Source organism: Larimichthys crocea, chromosome XXIII, assembly GCF_000972845.2.
Source record: "Larimichthys crocea isolate SSNF chromosome XXIII, L_crocea_2.0, whole genome shotgun sequence".
In the NCBI taxonomy this organism is placed as follows: Eukaryota; Metazoa; Chordata; class Actinopteri; family Sciaenidae; genus Larimichthys; species Larimichthys crocea.
The window spans coordinates 7,744,174-7,762,436 of record NC_040033.1 but is presented as its reverse complement, the minus strand read 5'-3'; the positions used below and the strand labels follow the sequence as shown (position 1 = coordinate 7,762,436).

Here is an 18,263-nt window from a genome sequence, read left to right as displayed (position 1 = left end):
TTCCAGAAGATCATTGCCTAAAGCAAACACACGATGTGTTCCTCAGGTAAGTGACGCACCTAGCCACCTCATGATGTAAAGAATGAGTCATCAGACCAGCCCACCTTCTTCTATTAATCCAGATCTGTTGACCATTGTTGGCGTTTTCGGGTGTGGACAGGGGCAACCATGACTGGCAACTTTGAGGACAAAAAGTTTGGTTGCTGCCCAAAATATCCCCCCACTGACAAGATAACGAGATAATCAGTGTTGCTCACTTCACCTGTCACTGATCATAATGTTCTGGCTGATCGATGTATACAGCATGTATAGATATATATACAATCCCACCATGAGATCCAAGATATATCAGTTAAATGTCAAGAAGGACATCAAGGAAAGCCAAGTGGTTAAAGAGACTACAGCCAGGTGATTCAGGTGACGGGTATCTGCTTCTGTAACTGAGCCTGACCTCTGACCTTAACAGAGAAAGAGAGGTGGATGACGGGGACAAATTAGAAAAGAAGTCTCGTCGGTTCGAGAAGCTTTGTGTCGAGGAGAAGTAACATCTCAGCACTGGGCAGCTCCACAAGACAATAGCTCAGGTGTATAAATAGTCTTAATACGTCACATTTTCTTCGTCATATAACATCCAATGAAAAGCACATTCACATAAACTGTGTTATCACACTGTGTCCTTCTTCTGAAGATAAATTAGCAATCTAAAGACAGAAAAAGATGAAATAAACCTGTTTTTATCAAAGTCGATGTTTTAGAGAGAGGCAAAAAGCCTAAACCAAGAAGCAAAAACATCGGACTGTAAAGGTTTAATAATAAAAATGATCCTCTGAACCGATGACTCAGGTTTAAACTGCGTAACTGAGTCTGACCTCTGACCTCTGAGAAAAAACACATTCATAATTGAAGTCAGCCGACGTCTCTTCGGTGTCTTCTAGAGAAACTTGTAGTCATAGTTCAGCTCCACAAGACAATAAATGTTAAATATATAAATATACTAACACGTCAGCTCCTCGTCAGCGTCCAATGAGAATCATGCACTCCCATATTTGGTGATTTTGAATCTTTTGGATTCAGCAGATTAAAAGTTGCTTTCCTGACAACCTCTGAACAATACTGAAGAGTGTGGTTGCATAACTGAACTCTGACCTCATCAGAGGTGGAAACATGGGTGAAAATATGTCAGTAAATCACGTGATCTGCCTACAGATCAGAGGCATCTCTTTGATGGGGCTTAGTTAAAGAAACTTTTTCGTGGAGAAAGGAGGGGAGGCTGTCAGTCATATTTCAGCACCAGACAGCTCCACCGGCACCTTTCAGCACCGGACAGCTCCCTCCAGAGGTCACGTGATCCGATTAATGGCGTGACGTCAAATGTTGACATTAATCCGCTGTTTAATTAATGATGACACGTTTGAATCCATTCTGTTTTTTTTTTTTATGACTTGGCTCGGGGTCTTTCATTGACGCGGAAGAAGGATGCACTCCATGGGACGGGGAGGAAGAAGGTGGGGATGGAGAAGGAGGGAGGGGGTGTGGGGTGCGATGACGCAGCCGCCCACCTCCCATCTCCAACCCCTCCCCACCACCGCCACCACCCACCCCCACCCTACGTGACAAGTGAAAAAGGCATGGCTTTTCGGATTCATGAATAAAAAACCAAGGGGAGAAGATAAGTTCATAGGACGCAGGGAAAGTTCTCCGCAGACAAATGTTTGGCGCTCTTCATTCCGCCCATGACCGAGTACACGTAGAAATCCCGGAGAACTGAAGCTTGCGGACGCACGGAGGGGGCTGCACACTCGGAACAAAAGCACAAGGAGAACCGAAGAAGGCGCTTCACTGAAGGGGAATAGAGAGAGAGAGAGAGGGAGAGAGAGAGAGAGAGACTGAGATAGAGATCCTATCTCACTCTCCCAGTTGAGGTCTTAAGCGGATCGCGTCAACTGGTAAGAGGAGGCACTTTTTTTGGGGAGGTTTTACGCAGCGTAAAAGTAGGGACTTTTTTTTGTCCTTCTTTATAAACTCACAGGTGTGATGTGAAAGTAACTAAATATTACCTGAATGCATCAAAGAATTGTGTGTTTATCCACCTGTGCACGCACTTAATGTCGTTTATTATCTTTTGCAGCAGGACAATGTCTAGTAAAGCGACTTTAGCCTTACTCATCTATGGAATCATAATGCATTACAGCGTCAACTGCTCACCTGTGGGGCTTAGCTTTCCCAGCGTTAGGTACGTACACTCTTACTTTTTCTTATAGGTGATTGATTTCTGTCTGAAAAGAAAGAACTTTTTTTTTTTTATTATGATTGCACTCAGCAGCAGGGCATAGAGTAAAGATCCGCTTCACGGTTAGTTAAAAGCCTGTTGGATTACTGGATAACATCATCTGACAGCTAATCCATAGAGCTGAGCACACAGAAATAATTGCGCAGAAGCGTTCACCAGGGAGCGGCAGTAATGTAATTTAGGCTACCGAGGCAGTGAAGTACAGTGTCTCAATGTGTCCTCAGCTATTTATCCAGCAATTAATGTGATTAGATAATTAATTGAAGACGTTTAGGAATAAAAAAAAGGCTCAGAGTTTGGATTTTTGGAGTATTTCTGCACAGCAAAAAATAATTTAAATATAAATTAAAACATTTGTGGAGCATAATTAAATATTTTAATGCTTTTTTTTTTATTTGAAGACATAAAAAGCCTCTAAAAGAGTTCATTAAACATGTTCAAATGTGCTTTTTCTAGACTTGACAGTGATGTTTATGATGAAGATGGAAACTCTTTACCGTCCCTGGATTACGACAGAGATCAAATGGATGTGAGGAGCCCTCCGTCTGTCGGTGACGACGTCTACTCTTTGTATTACCCACCAGAGAAAAGGTGACTATCATCACCAAGTTTAAACTTTTTTTTTTTTTGTTATTCCTCCGCCCTACCTCTTCCTCCCCCACCTCCTCCTCCTCAACGTTGGATTTACGCATTTATGTTCCATCTTCATGGCTGTAGTCCCATTTCTGTCCACGTTTTGTGTGATGTATCAATGTATCGTCGAAATGTCGTACGTTAAACTTTCAACACAATAATTTTTTTTATTATTATTTATTATTTCTGTTTTTATCTAAATTCCCAGGGGAACTTAGTGGACTAGAATCAGGATTTCTTTTTTTTTTTTTTAAGGAGTCAGATTAGAAGAAAACAGTGAAAAATGAAAGTTTAGCTGCAAAACTGGATTTCTCATGAGCATAAATGAAATATTTCGCCAGCATGGCAGCAGAAATGTTGAAAAAAAAGGCGCAAATTGATTCAAGAAAACACCTCAAACAAGTGAACGAGCTCACCAATTAAAAACGAGGCCAAATATGACACCTATAGTCGACTTGTTAAGTATTTTTTAAAACATTTTTTGCAGTGCAGCTACTTGAAATTGTTGCCTCTTGCGCTGGGTGTGTGGTGATTTTTTACTGTGTGGCTATCTATCATCCCAGAACGGAAAGGCATGCAGACGGCATGTTTAATAAAGCCTACAGGAAAGCGCTGGGTCAGTTATCAGCAAGGAAATATCTGCATTCTCTGATGGCAAAGCGTGTAGGGTAAGAACATCTTCTTGGTTGTCAGCTTCTTCTTTTATACTTAATGTTCTTTTTCTGTCCTATGTGTGTGTGTGTGTGTTGTTCCTTTTCTTTTGGGTGCTTATCCCTTTTTAAATTCACGCTGTTATATGTACTGTATATGTCTGTGGTCCCATTATCTCCCAGCGTGCAGCCAAAGCAGGCGCCCTCGCCCTCTGATTCAGCTTTTGTTAATGCTATAAGACCACTTGATTGATTTGGGAAGTGTCTGCTGTGTCGTTAAGGCGCAGAGGGAAGAATTAACCCGCCCAGGCTTAAATTTATTTCCATATGAATAATTTATAGGATGGAGTCCCTGTGCTTCCTGATGGAAGGAGGGGGTGGGAGGGGGTTGCAATTACTCTAGCCTTATGAGAAGGCCTATCACAGCTTATTGCAGGTTGGTGATATATGTCAAATTGTCCTGGGATGGGGTATAAGTTAAACAAAGAGGCAACATGTCTGAAATTTAAAGCCTTTTTCTGCAGAAAGACTTAATACTGATTATTTTTCCTCCCCCTAAAAGACAGACTGTGTCTCTTTGTTGTGGGTTATTTCATTAGAATCCCTTTGAGATGACACAAAGATCCTCCCAGTGTCTCTTCAGCACCACAGGCTGTACACACAGGAGGTCATGTGAATGCAAATGCATCATGTGTGATGTGCGGTGAAACCTGCAATATCTCGTCCGTCTGTCTCTCTCTCTCTCTCTGTCTCTCTCTCACTCTCTCTCACACACAGCGGGGGGAAAACACTGGAGGACAGCTCGGAGCCTCTGTCCAAGCGACACTCAGACGGGATCTTCACAGACAGCTACAGCCGCTACCGAAAGCAAATGGCGGTCAAGAAATACCTGGCGGCAGTCCTTGGGAAAAGGTATAGACAGAGAATTAGAAACAAAGGACGCCGGCAGGCATATTTGTAGCATCCTCCTCCTCCCCCCACTTTCTCCCCTCCTGAGAAAAACTAAAAACTTAAGTGTGTGCAGCAAGTCATTTTGAGATCTGAACAATCAGTGGATCGCTTTTGTGTTCTTAAACATGTATTTATGTATGAAGTAAGCCATTAAAATGAATATTTTGATAATAATATTGTTTTTTATTTTGTACTTAAAAGCACTTGAGGACACACATATCTACTTTGTGGACCAATTTTTTTGTTCATTCTAAAAATGAAAAAGAAAAAAAGAGAGATAATCGCCTCTATTTATGTATTCATTGATTTATTTATTTTTAGACCTAATTATTATTATTATGATTATTATTATGATTATTATCGAGGGGAGACAATTGTTCACATGACGATATGCTCCAACAGCCCTGTCTTTTAAACACTGAGTGAAGAGATATGATTGTGAGGAAAATAAATAGTTTAAAAGACAATCAATGTATTGAATGCTGCTTTTTGTAAAGTGACATTAAGAGTTTAGTTGTCTTTATTCACAACAGCCTTGAAGACATAGGTTTGCACCAAATCCTACAAGACATAGACTTTGATGCCCTCCCGGACGGGGATGAGTTTGAGGCTTTTATGGGAGACTGGCTGAAACAGTTCTCTCCCGAATATCCGGTGAGTTTCAGGCTCTTTCCTGAGGCCGTGTCCTCTTAGGGGGGGGCGTCTCATGTCCCTCCCCTTTTTTTCTTCTCACCTTGTGATCTTGCTCCAAAACACTCTGAAACCTTCCCAACTTTCTTCTTCTTCTTCTTCTTCGACCTCATTTGTGCTCCTGTCTCTCAAGTCTCACACATTTTTACCTTTAAATCCCACCTAATCCCACAATGTGGAGAGACTTTGCATAGAGCGATATGTCATACATATCATTACCGATTGATGCAAAAGAAACAGGTGTCCTGTTCACGGATGCGAGGATGATATTCAAATTATTTTAGTAGATCTGGGTTAGACCAGATGAGAGCCCTGTTGGCTTTAGAAACTTTCAGTTACCCATTTTTTTATTTTGTTAAAGTAAAATCCCAAATCTGAGATGAGGACCAGAGTACTTCTGAGGTTGTTCTTGTCCTTTTCTTCCACAGTGTTTACAGAGTGAGCTTACACCTTTTGACTCATGTAAAGTGCCAATCTTGTGTTTCTATCGACTGGTTTCTTGTGTGTTTGGAAACCTCTTATTCTGCTGAGGGTTTTCTCATGTCTCTCTGCCCATATAATAAGTATCACTAACATCTGAAAAGCACCGACATCAAGCAAATAAAAAAAAAAAAAGCATAAAAAAAAAGAAATGATACTTGTTACATGGTAACTTTATCCATCGATTTGTTCTTTGTGAGAGACATACGAGGCAGTTTGAACTTTTGTGTTTGAGCCTTCTGGGTCTATTGTGCTTCCTTTTTTCTTGTCATGTGAACCAATGTAAAAACTACAGTAGATTGCATGATTAAAGTAATTGCACTAGCCACCGCATCTGTGCAGACGACTCCAACTTAGATGATTTTGCTTGCTTTTTCCTGACTACTGCAAACATACATAACTGACCTTGTCATTTCTGGATGTTGTTTTGTGTTCTGTTCTCCTCACTGACATTTCGACACGAGCTGTATGTTTTGAACTTTGTCCTCCTTTTGAAGAATTATCTGAATGTACGTTACTGCTGGCAAGAATCTCTCAGTCTAATGTCATGCTTTTTTGATTTTATTTTTTTTTATCTTTTAGGCTCTGTTACTAAAAGACATTTTGTAACCCAACTGTTAAATTGTATATGAAGGGAGGGGGAGAAAAAAAAACATTTAAAGTGGTCTTTATCTATCAGTAACTGATTTAAAGGAGAGGAAGGTTGAGATGCAAGTACACAAGAGTAAAGACATAAAGGAAATAAAGGAAGCAAAGGATGGGCTGAATGACCATAAACATGCAAGTCTGTAAAAATCCACACTTAAGACTAAAAAAACAAAACAAAAGTTACCCAGCTGTACACTTCTAACCAAATTTGTGAGGAAGGGATACACATTTTTTTTGCAGAAAAAGCGAGCTAGGGTTTAAAAAAAACAAAAACAACAAAAAAAGTTCTTCGATCTGTGTTTACTGTATCAATCTTTCTTTTAATTTTGCATTCTCCTCTAGGCTTTGTGACGCAGGAGGCAGTTGCGGCTGTGGTGCCTTGCATCGACTTTAAAATCGCCATGAATCACAGATGGCTATTTAGTGGCCCTACAATGCTGCACATCATCAGCTTACATTTCACCCTTTTGTTGTTGGTTTTTGTGTTTCACAGACGTTTGATAGGATCTTTAGTAGCATCAAGCGTTCTTGCTTGCACTGCTTTCTGTTGCACTTTGTTTTTTTGTTTTGTTTTTTAGAGCACTAGTCGTAGATTTTTGTGAAAATAGAGAAAAATATCAGTTTCCCGCTCTCCATGAAACATTATATGTATGATAATGAAAGCGCCAATAGCCTTACTAAAATGAAATAATCTTCAAAGATATATATATATATATATTTACTGTGTAGAAAGTGAATATTAGATTACTACTTCAAATGGCGATCTGCAAGGGTCAAGTCAATAAATGTTTAAAAAAAAAAAAAGAAAAGTGTTGTAAGATTTGTATGAATAAATTTTTGTAAACAACAAAAAAAATTTCGTCTAATCTTTGAAGCCAGTATCACCGGAAGTCTTTAAGTTAAGACACATTTAAGAGGATGAAAAATGAGCATTAAAACTCGTATAACGGAGACAGACCCTCCCTCGACAGCCTTAACAGGATGTTACGTAAGAAAGGAGAGATGAAAGACGTCACAGAGGGAAACGTTAGCAATATGAAACATCAAAAAGACCACACATAATCAGACGGGATGAAGCAACACACTGAAAACTGTTTTTTTAAAGCACAAACACGCACGTTCCACACACCTACGAACTGGAGAAAAACGACTAAATTCATGCTGAAATGACAAAAATAAGTCGATTCTTCGATGCGTCGTAGCCATGGCGACGGTCAATAAATACAAGATGTCACGATGTAAATGAGAAACAAAGGAGAAGCTGGTGAAAAGGAGAGCAAGAGATCCAAATCTCTGCCCCATTTTCGTGGTGACTCAGTGGCTTTTGGCGGAGGAACAGTGACACCAGTTGGCTTGGTGTCTGCCTCCCCTCGGGACAGCATGAGTAAAGAGACGTGGGAGGGATCACCCAGCCCGCAACACACACTGCCTCGCTGCACTTTACACCTCTCCAGGACTTCAGCAGTCGCCACCGAAGGCTTGCAGTACTGGTGGAACAGTTGGCTGGTCTCAACTCTGGTACATTTCACTTTGTGCCAAAAACAACAATGTCGACGCGTGAAACAAAACAGCCGGCGCGGACTGGTTTCAACTAAACATGCACAGATATGAGAGAAGGTAGTCAGATGGATTCAGATAGAAATCTACCTTTTTATGGCCGGTTTCACATGATGTGGTGGGAGAAGCCATTTATCCCCAGCATGCCTCCATACAACACAACCTGTTTCAAAAAATAGACTGAATGCAGTTTAACTCTGTGTTGGAGCACTCCTTTATATTAAATTCTGTCCTGGTTATATGACGTTTAACAGATTAGTTTCACATGAGACGTCTCTAATAGATGCAGCAGAACTCTGGAACCATTCAAATCTCTAGAGTAGAAATGGCCGACATTCATTTTAGATAACATTTGGTCAATTAATTGATTACTTAAGACAATAATATTCAATTTTAATGCAAAGAATGTGAAAAAAATCAGCATATTCTGTAGTTTTGTGTGATATTAAATTAAATATCTTTCAATTCAGATTCAAATTTGAACAGAAATTGTTTTATTTTCTGACATTTCATGGACCAAATGAATAATATATCATGAAAAACATTCCAAAAAGTCAATCAGTAATGACCTAATAGTTAGCAGTACAAAATTATCTGCATAAAACATAAGGTTAGGGTTAGGGTAGAGATGCAGTTTCTCTCTTATTCTGTTCCAAACACTGCAAAAAAGTGCTTTGTCTAGTATATAACTCAGCCATATACCCAGCACACATATTCTTTTCACAATTTTGCTATGTCACAGCAGGAAAAGCGCAGGTGTGAATAACACTGACATTACATTTTGGTGAGTTAGTTCCAGGATGTTTTTCTGCTGTTGGTTCACTGGTTGTTGTTTGATTATTCAGCTAGAAAGCATCAACTCACATCCAAGCTGCAGGAGCAGGATGTTAAAGGATCAGTGTGGAGGATGCAGTGGCATCCAGTGTTGTAGTCGTGGATTGCAACCCCCTCCACTCATCCCTCAAGTGTGAGGGAGAAACTACGTTCACCATATAGCACGCAAAAGACGTGAAAAGCTCGATCTAGAGCCGGAGTTTGGTTTGTATGCCGGTTCAACATGGTGCACTGTCTTCGAGTGGCCAGGAGGCAAATTCTTCTTCAGAGAAGCGTCAACAAACAATTTACTATTTCAATAATTTCACTAACAACCTGATTCCAACTCAACAAACTCCAGTCTTCTCTGACTCGCAACAACCAACACAAACCCCCTGACTTCTTTGTATACACACACTCCACTAGTCACATGACTAATTAGATTGTACCACTGTTATAATAATTAGGATTATACAGCTATTTAGATGTTTTAAATTATACGACGTTCCTATTTATTACATGTCTTGAGGGCACTTCCCTTTATTAATGTTTTACTGAGACTGGCAGGGTAAGGTAAAGTTCAGGTTAATGTATAAATGAGGGCCAGAGACAGGTCAGGGGCCAGAGACAGGTCAGAGAGGTGACATTTAGATTGGGGATATACTGGCTACTGATTAGGGGATATGTTGAAGAAAACTGTTTAGATGCTATATAAGCAAATTGTCTACAATTTACAGGGGTTGACACAGCCCATTTTTAGGAAAATGTATAAGAACCAACTGTTAGAGCTCCTCAGGGAGCCTTTTTCTCTGTAACCCCTTTTTTGTGTTGCACTGTGAAACGCTCCTTCTTGTACAAGAACAGTAAATTCAACTTAAACCTTGACACTTTGAACCCGGTCCTCCTTATTCAAGGGTTTTTCTTTAAAATTCCTGTAACAACCATCTTGTAGGTTTTCTCACGTATCTGCACACATATAAATAAGCAAGTGAAATGACACAACAATGTTTCGGCTGACAGGTAACCAGGAGTCGTTCAGTCCGTCTCAGGTCAACCAATGATCCACGTCTTTGCCGATATTTAGATTAGCCATGAGGCGGAAGAGGCAGTACATCCTTGGTTTAAACTCAAATGAATTAGTATAAACGTTTTGTGTTTGTAAGCAAACGACAAGGTGGACTTGGCCCCTGTGTCCCCTGCACTGAATCTCCACCCTTGACTGTAATATACAATTACGTAAATAACCATATGCACCATCAGTCAATAAATATCTCAGAACATATCGCGTGTGTGATTACTCAGCCTTGTGTGCAAACATCTGTCAGTCCTGAGTTGTCAATTAGACAGTTTACTGTGTTACTATATTAATCAAATATTTATTACTGTTACACAGAGAACTCACAGTATCTGTAGCCTCATTTTAAGGTAAGAAAAACGCAACAATTCTTATTTTTAGGTGATTATACACTAATAAAAACATAGTTATGCATATCATATTCTGTAAATAAAACATACCCGACCTTTAAATATACAATAAGTGCAACAATGCACAGAAGTGTTGCTGCTTGGGATGTGATCCATCAGTCCAGTGTGTTTCCCTCCGGTTGAAACCCCAGGGGACTCCCACACTGTAGGTGCAGCAGCTGGCATTTGGAATACCACCACCCACCCAATAGCCCTCCACCCTGTTCCTTTTTTTTTTTTTTTTTTTGCTCATGTGTCAATCCAAATTACAGCTAATGACCTCAAATAGATCTCCCCATATCTCATAATATCCGATAATAGGTCACCACAGAGCGCGGGACCTTTTCTAGACATCGAAGGCTTGTCTGTACACCCCCGCTCACCAGACCTCGCTCTCTCTAGGGCAGGTCTTCAATTACAATCACATCGCTTTTGACTAGTCGCAGCATCACGCTGTGATGTGTGGTATGGGGTGTCAGACCGTGCAACCACACAAAGCCTACCATGTCTCTCTCAGCTCCCCTGTGTGGGTAATAACCTCCTCTCAGACATGATGGCAGGGCTTTGATTTTGTGGCCGTGGCCCCAGCTCTCGGAGGAGTGCAGGGAGAAGATGATCAATGGGAGTGATCTGATTCCTCCGGCCCGTGCCAGACCCTTTCTTAACCCTGCTAACCCAATCAGCCAGTGTTGCTAGGCAACCGGTCCCAGGAGGATGCGTTGGGATTGGGCAGGGCGCCGGTGGCCTTCACGGGCACCCAAAGATCACCCTGGATATATTTCACTCAAATGGCTTCAGTCTCAGCCATGTTGTCTTTTACTGGCTGCAAAGGCAAGTTGCAGGGTGGAGCTGATAGAGGAAAAGAGAGGCTGAGTAATGTGTAGTGATTCATAAAAGTGTACAGACATAAAGAATGACACAGACACAAACACTGGAACTAATGCTTTCACAAATTAATCACAGAGTCCAAAATGAGACGAGACACATTTGTGCTGTGCTAGAAGTATAAACAATTCTGCAGTTCTCGAGGAAATGTGAATTATACATTTGAGCAAGTCATTGGAAGTGAATCAACACAAATTCAAAGACAGATTTTGGCGAGATTCCACAACCCACGACACAGCTCTATATCTGTGCCAAAGAGTTATTTTTCCATCTCATCTCTTATTTGTCTTATTTGAAGCATTTAGAGGCCTGAAGAAGTCAAAGTCTCCAGTGGTTTGCAAGGGAAAAACAGACTAAGAGGCAACTTTGTTGCTTGACTTAGGCACAGTGGTGCTAAATGCTAATGCTGGCATGCCATGTTTACCACATAGACAGTATAAAACATGGATGTAGTAGCTAAATCACGGCTAATCCAAAAATCGGCAAAGACGTGGCCTGGGTGCTCAAACAAGCCATCTGTAACGGCATTTATCAGTCAATTAAAGCGTCCACGCTGTTAATTCAACATAATTTTAAGCCTTAATATAATTTGAAGTTGTCACAAGCGGGGAAATGAGCTATAGAGACCAAAACAGTTTTTTGTACCAGGCTGTACACATGTTTATTTCTGCTGTGAAATTGGACATTTTAACATGGGGACTTATGGAGACTGACTCACTTCTGGAGCCAGCCTCAAGTGGACGTTTGAGGAACTGCAGCTTTTGGCTCTTCTGTCTGAGCTTAATTAGTGCTAAATACAAAGTATAGCAGAGCATGATGGGAATGTCACGTATTGGTTTATTAGACAAAGATGAAAAGTAAATCTCCAGTGAACTCAAGACAATTTTTCCACGTTTACAGTGTATCAGCACAAAAACTACAATTTATTGTTTTTTTTAAGATGCCTTTGGATGAAAGAAAATAAAAGATAAGATAGGGGAATGTGATCAAACACTAGATATGTGTGGTGCTGTTTCTATTTCAGTGCAATCCAACGTTGCTGTCGGCAAACATGCTGCCTCAAATACTCAGACCGTCTCTCTGCTATGCTCAAGTATGACTCCACGACCCAAAGTCTGAGCTTCAACTCAGGATCCCCCTGCTCCTCTTGGGTCTGGTGTGAGTGACAGCTTTCTGGAGGGGGAATCCACATGAAGCCCTTTTATCAATGCTGCCCCCTGGGCTCTGCTTGACTGACTGCAGCACAGTGCAAAAGTTCAGCCATTATAGAGAGCTATTGTTGTATTTACACTGGTGAAACATCTTCTTTTTTTTATGTCAGACCTCTAGCAAAAGAGATCTGTTATGTAAGTCGACAGATTCTGAGTTTATCATCTTCCATCTTTGACCAAGGAGACATTTTTTACATGAGTCTAAACAGAACCTGAGATATTTGGTATGTGATTTTGAGCAATGCTGCCCATCTGAATCGACGCAAGGGCAACTATTGTGATATATTTTTGTATTGAAGCTGTGAATCACCAACATTTTGGACCAATATAATATTAAATCTTATAATAGTAATAACAAAATGGGACTTTATTTAAGGGGCCACATACAGGTCAACCAATAAAAGTTTCAGAGTGCAATACCACTTGCATAAACATGAGCAGTTGTACGTGTGTATTTATTATGATTATATTACTTATATAACATCAAGCAAGGTCAACAACACAAGACATAGCAGCCAGCAAATATTACTTTGTAGTCCAACAGCAAGTAGCCCAGCTCGGCTAAAAGTCAGTCCCAAATTTACCAGATTTGTCTGGTGACTTCTTGATTGGTCACTCTCTCCTTTTCTCGTCTTAGCCTTCTCTATCCCCTTAGATCTCTATTGCCTGCTTGTCCAGCTCCGGTTCTGGCATGACACTGGCTCCACTCCCTGTCAGCAGACCTGAAAACCTCCTCTTCTTCCCCGGTGGTCCAAAACGCCTGTGGTACAAACACTGACTCTCCCCCCAGTGCTCTTGAGTTTACAGCCCGGCTAACAAACTGAGCTAGCATTAGCTAACAGCAGCTACAGTTCACAACAGTTTACTTCACTGTCCATCAGGAAACTCTGTAAATCACAGAGAGTTCGTGCAAAGCAGCTGGAGGCCATCAGAGATAAAGCAGGAAACATTTTCTTCATTAAATATGATCCAGTTTCACCAAAATCAGTGAAATATTTGGGTTCAATAGTTGTGACCTCATGCCATAACACGTTATGTTTTTTAGTTTTTGTTGGTTATGGTCAGGCAAGGGGAAATACAACAATTGTTCAGCCCCAGACTGTGATCAGTCGCACATATGAGGTAGATTTTGCTGTGTAATGGACATTATTAATAAGCTGACTTCTGACTTCTCTTTACTTGAGCTACTAACGCAACGCACAAATGACGTCAGTCGATGCCTGTAGAAAATATCAGACAGGCAGAAGGAGTAGTCAGCATAAAGCAGCACGCTGAAGTTATGAATTTACCATTTTACAAGTGTCACTTGTGGCCACAATACATCGTCTCGCTTTGAGGCAGAATGACCGATACAAGCTATAAAACTGATATTCAATTACAGAGACATCAGTGAACAATTCAATTAAATTTATTTGCAGGTTTAACAGATTTATATCTGGGTTATATCGGGAGTATGTGGATGTGTGGCATTTGAGAAAAGGCAAAGCAATAGGCAATTTGTTTGCAGTAGTCTCAGTTACAGAGTGTATATCTATGTGTGTGTTTTGTGTCTCTTTGTTTCTGCTCTGTTAGTGTACAGGGAATAGAGCGAGCTGACAGCACTTCACAGGATACCTTGTTAGGTAGTTGAGACCCATATCAAATGAGGAATTAATATTTTATTTCCATATTCTTTTAAAGTCTGTATATCTGCAGCTCACACCCAACCCATTTCTCATGTCTCTCCTCCACCTTCCTCTCCCTGTGGACACCGTACAGTACATCAGGGCCCAATTAGCATTCTTCTGGCTCAGACGTCATGGGCAGTCTGGGTTCAGAGGGCAGAGGTAGGGGAGCATGTACCTGGATTTGGACTGAACACTGTACTCATTATTTGGCTGTCAGCTAACCCCTGATGTCATTTTCCTTATATCATTAGAGCTACTGTAGGTCTCGAGGCTAAACTAAGTGCACACCACAGTCCACAGCACCATTAATATGCATCTACTGACATCACGCTATCGATCCATCCATTAGCACGACATATTACCTCATGAAATCATCACTGAGAAAGGACAGTGGCTGTAACTTTGCAAGCGTACGGAGTGAAGAAGGGCACAGACACTTTGGGAGATCTGGCAGATACGTACACAATTAAATCACACTTCTCTGCACATCACAGTGTGCGCTTACCGAATGTGTTGAGAGGTCGTAGAAGCAAAGAAAAACAAGGCTATAAAGTGTGTTGTTGTGCCAATTTTCATATCTAGACGTTCATCATTCACCTGACACCAATGAGATGGTGGTAATAAATCAGCTCAGCTGCTTGCTCTAAATCCTGCTAAAGATAGAGGTAGAGTTAATTTATCTCACTTGTGCTGACGTGGACATACCTGTCTTCTGTTGTTGCAGGAGGTACATCGCGAGCACAGATAAATCATATGCTACCAGAATAGAGTATTCATTCATGCAACACATGCACACTTTAAGCCTTCTTTTGTTTATTCCTTCGGACCCAATTGAAGACATAACTTGTAAATAAAGCATTTAATAAGGAATTAACATAAAATTCTAAAAATAACATTTATTCTGTGATGTTTATAGCCAAATGTATATTAATACAAAAGGCACCTTAAATAAACATTGCGTAGCAATTTTGGCAAAATGCAAATGTTGTAAATATAAACACATGCACATGCATATTTGTTATGATTGTATTACTTATGAGCAAAAACTAGTCGCATTTCCATCATTTATTATCTGCCCCATCACCTGTGTGATGCACAGTACATGTACTACCATATATAGTGAGCTGAAAGTCATTAATAAGTCATGACACAAAAACATGGCCTATCCCAGGCATCCATCTTATAAAAACTGTACTTACAGACACTCCCATGAGTGATCCCCAAAGAATATGAGTAAAGTCCACTCACTGGAGGCAAGGAAAAACAAAATGGTCTCCTATTGGGTTCAAAGGGCAAGCAACAAAACAAAATAGACACCGCCTGGTGGCTGCAGGATGAACTGTAAAGTACTTTATACACGTCTGAACTGATTTGTTTGACTTTAAATTTGTTTTTGTGTGTAAAGCCAAGAAAGTTAACAATGTGAACTGTGTTGGAAGATATTTTGACAAAATAAAAGTCTCATCTCAAGGTTTGTCTATGAATAAATGACATCTCATGGTCGTCAGTAGCAAACTTTAATGCTGAGCTTTTAAGAGACCCTAAGACAAGAAAATATCTCTAAAAGTTCTGGAAAAAGAAAAATTAGGTGGTGAGCGAACCAAAACAGTAAAGTTGTGGGCTGTAAAACCAAAACAATGAGCTGAAAGATGCTAAAACGCTCTAACTTTAAAAGCTTTAACTTTAGGCTTACACAACATACTTTCTCAAAGCAAAAAGTTGCACACTGTAAAAAGTGAATCATAAAAACTGAATCTACACTGATTCTATAAATAGTCCATTCATTCCTCTTCACTCCACATCAGTACAGCATTTGCTTTGGGCTGGCATTTCAAGAAAGGCTCCCGTCATCCGTCTTCATTGGAGATTTCCTCCATCAGTCTTTCCAGTTGCCAAAGTGAGCGGCGGCCTAATAAAATTTCATGGATTCTCTTAACCCTTTTAAAGCGGCCACCTTCGTAATGACAAATAAACAAGTGATGAATAAGGAAGGTAATTAGACATGACTCAAGCTGAAGCATACTTCTAAATTATCTGCGCAATAGCTGCACGACCATTCCAATCTCCTTCGTGAGATGAATTAATTTACTGTCATACATGATTAGATAGCTTGTTCTTAATATTATCCTGTTCACAGTGATGCAAATGAGTCATTCGTCTCTCTTTGGATTTTACATCCTCGTTAACAGTGGCGGAAGAAGTATTCAAATGATTTACCTAGAGCCTCTGTAAGGAACTTTCACTTTGTGTTGGTTCTGGCGACCCCCGTGGACAAAAGCAGCAGTGTCTCTGCCTAATTCAACCCAGGTGGCAGGCGTTAAAAATAACTATACAGAAATAGCCGGTCCTACTGCTGATGGTCTGGTTTGTTTATGTAGGTCATATAAAGCCAACAGTATTAATCTTAGACTGTTTTATAGCCTGTTAGAAACTCGGGAAGTGGGATGAGAAGTATGTAACCCCTTATGGCACACACCACCAACTATTTCACTGAATATTTTCTGGGTTTCCCTCTGATGTCTTTTGGCTGCTCTGCATCAACTCTCTGTGATTTACAGAGTTTTCCGATGGACAGTGAAGTAACCTGCTGCACTGTGCACTGCAGCTATAGCTGCTGTTAGCTAATGTTGGCTCAGTTTGTTAGCTGGGCTGTGAGCTCAGAGCACTGTGGAGTGTTAGTGTAGGAAGAAGAGGAGGTTTTCAGGCCCAGGGCGCTGCGATTGCTGACACAGAGCGGAGCTGGTGTCGTGCTAGAACAGGAGCTGAGCAGAGCTGAGCTCTATGGACATAATAACAGAGGCAAAAAGACTGAAGAGGGCGCTGACGGAAGGAGCTGAGGAATCTGGGACTGACTTTTAGTCTTTGGTGAGAGTGACTCATAATACAAGGTGGCTACTGTCAGTGTCACTATTACACTATGCTATTATTAATTCTTTCATATAAGTTCATTACTTCATAAACTCCTTCGTATGTTTTCTGAGAAGTAGTGGTAGTAGACATGAAAAGCACAATAATTTTTACCTGAATTGAAGTAAAGTAGCAGCAGCTGAACTCCTTTTTTTCCAGCGTTTGTTGTACATTTCCTTGAAGATGATGATTTTTTTTTGTACTATGAGTTCACAATATGCAAATTATTGTTGTATTTTTGTCGACAGATGCCCCTGAAATTCCAACGTGCATTGACTGTAATAGATTTATGTCATAGGTCAGTGGGTTAATGACCAAAAATTGCAGCAGGTTTGTTTCTCAGACGTTGGCCTAATTTGCAGCTCGACCGCTAATCAGCTGCTAACTAACCTTTGTCAATTAAACATCAATAATTACACCCGTGGTCGCTGACTGTAGATAACCTTTGGATGTTTAACAAAATCTGCTTTGTAGTCGGCCAAGATCTGAATGAGTGCGCTTCATCATTCATCTTCTCCTCTGCCTCTTTCATATGTATCTTTAATATCTGCAGTTACTAAAATAGAGCCTCTATCTTTAGCTGCTCACACTTCATCTTAGCAGACAGTGACTGCTCCTGAAATAAAGTCTCCTGTCTTCTCAGATTCCTCCTGAGGTAAATGCTGCCGGGCGGAAGTGTTGATGAAGCACCAGAACACTTTCCGCGACAGAAAAGCATTGACATCATCATTTTGTAGCTGATAAATAATGCCAAAATAAGATATCATAGATGTGCTAGAAACACAGACGACCACGAGCAACTCAGCAACCCGGCAGCTGCAGGCTTGGAATATGATGGAATAAAAAAAAAGTTCCTTTTAATAAAATCTACAGTTTCCTTGAAAAAGTCCTGAAAAATGCAAGATGCTTGTTTATTTGTCCCCCACTGCACGCACTGAAAAATCACAGCTGGGCAACAAACAACCCTTTATGTTAGAATCAGCAGCATTACTGTCTGACACTGTTACGCTCTGAGCTTATTAAAAAAGACTGAGCATGCCATATTTGCTGACAACCCTGAATCATTCAGCAAAGCCCTTTCTTCTTCGTGTTTGTGAACATGTAAAAGGGGCGACACTCTTGGGTTTCTTCCTCATGTCCTGGTGCTTCATTTGATTCCTTATTATGTCATATATTCGTTTGATGATGTCGCCAAGTGCCTTAGAGAGACTCACAAAAGAGCTGTTTTCAGATAGATGATCACGTTGTAAGAGAGAAAGTGGCATCTGCACAATAACTCGCTTTTGTCTCATACTGCGCAGAGAAGAAATTAAAAAACAGTGTAATAATGTTGTTGTTATGAGGTCCTGTAGTCCAGATATAGGATGATGGAGTTGCTTACATTATAAAAAAAAATTGGTTTCTCTCTTCTAAAGCC

General features: G+C 40.5%; 2 protein-coding genes across 5 annotated transcripts in view; one reads left to right on the top strand and one right to left on the bottom strand.

Moving 5' to 3' along the window:
• LOC104929555 (tyrosine-protein kinase yes) overlaps positions 1 to 15,248 on the bottom strand; it is a 41,279-nt gene extending 26,031 nt beyond the window's left edge. Inside the window, exon 1 of the mRNA XM_027274275.1 lies at positions 15,139 to 15,248. The gene's annotated coding sequence lies outside the window, so the exon portion shown is untranslated. The remainder of the gene's footprint in view (positions 1 to 15,138) is intronic.
• Positions 1,626 to 6,984, top strand: adcyap1a (adenylate cyclase activating polypeptide 1a). 4 transcript variants are annotated; one of them, XM_010744105.3, is made up of 7 exons: positions 1,626 to 1,946; positions 2,129 to 2,233; positions 2,747 to 2,881; positions 3,487 to 3,591; positions 4,351 to 4,485; positions 5,058 to 5,178; positions 6,685 to 6,984. In XM_010744105.3, exons 2-7 carry the CDS (start codon positions 2,136 to 2,138, stop codon positions 6,691 to 6,693), a joined length of 603 nt encoding a protein of 200 aa, XP_010742407.1. In that variant the 5' UTR covers positions 1,626 to 1,946; positions 2,129 to 2,135; the 3' UTR covers positions 6,694 to 6,984. The 4 variants fall into 4 exon arrangements, with proteins under 4 accessions (XP_010742407.1, XP_019127156.1, XP_019127158.1 ...); XM_019271611.2 differs by having other exon boundaries at positions 5,058 to 6,984; XM_019271613.2 differs by lacking the exon at positions 3,487 to 3,591 and having other exon boundaries at positions 5,058 to 6,984.
• Positions 15,249 to 18,263: the final 3,015 nt, after the last annotated feature.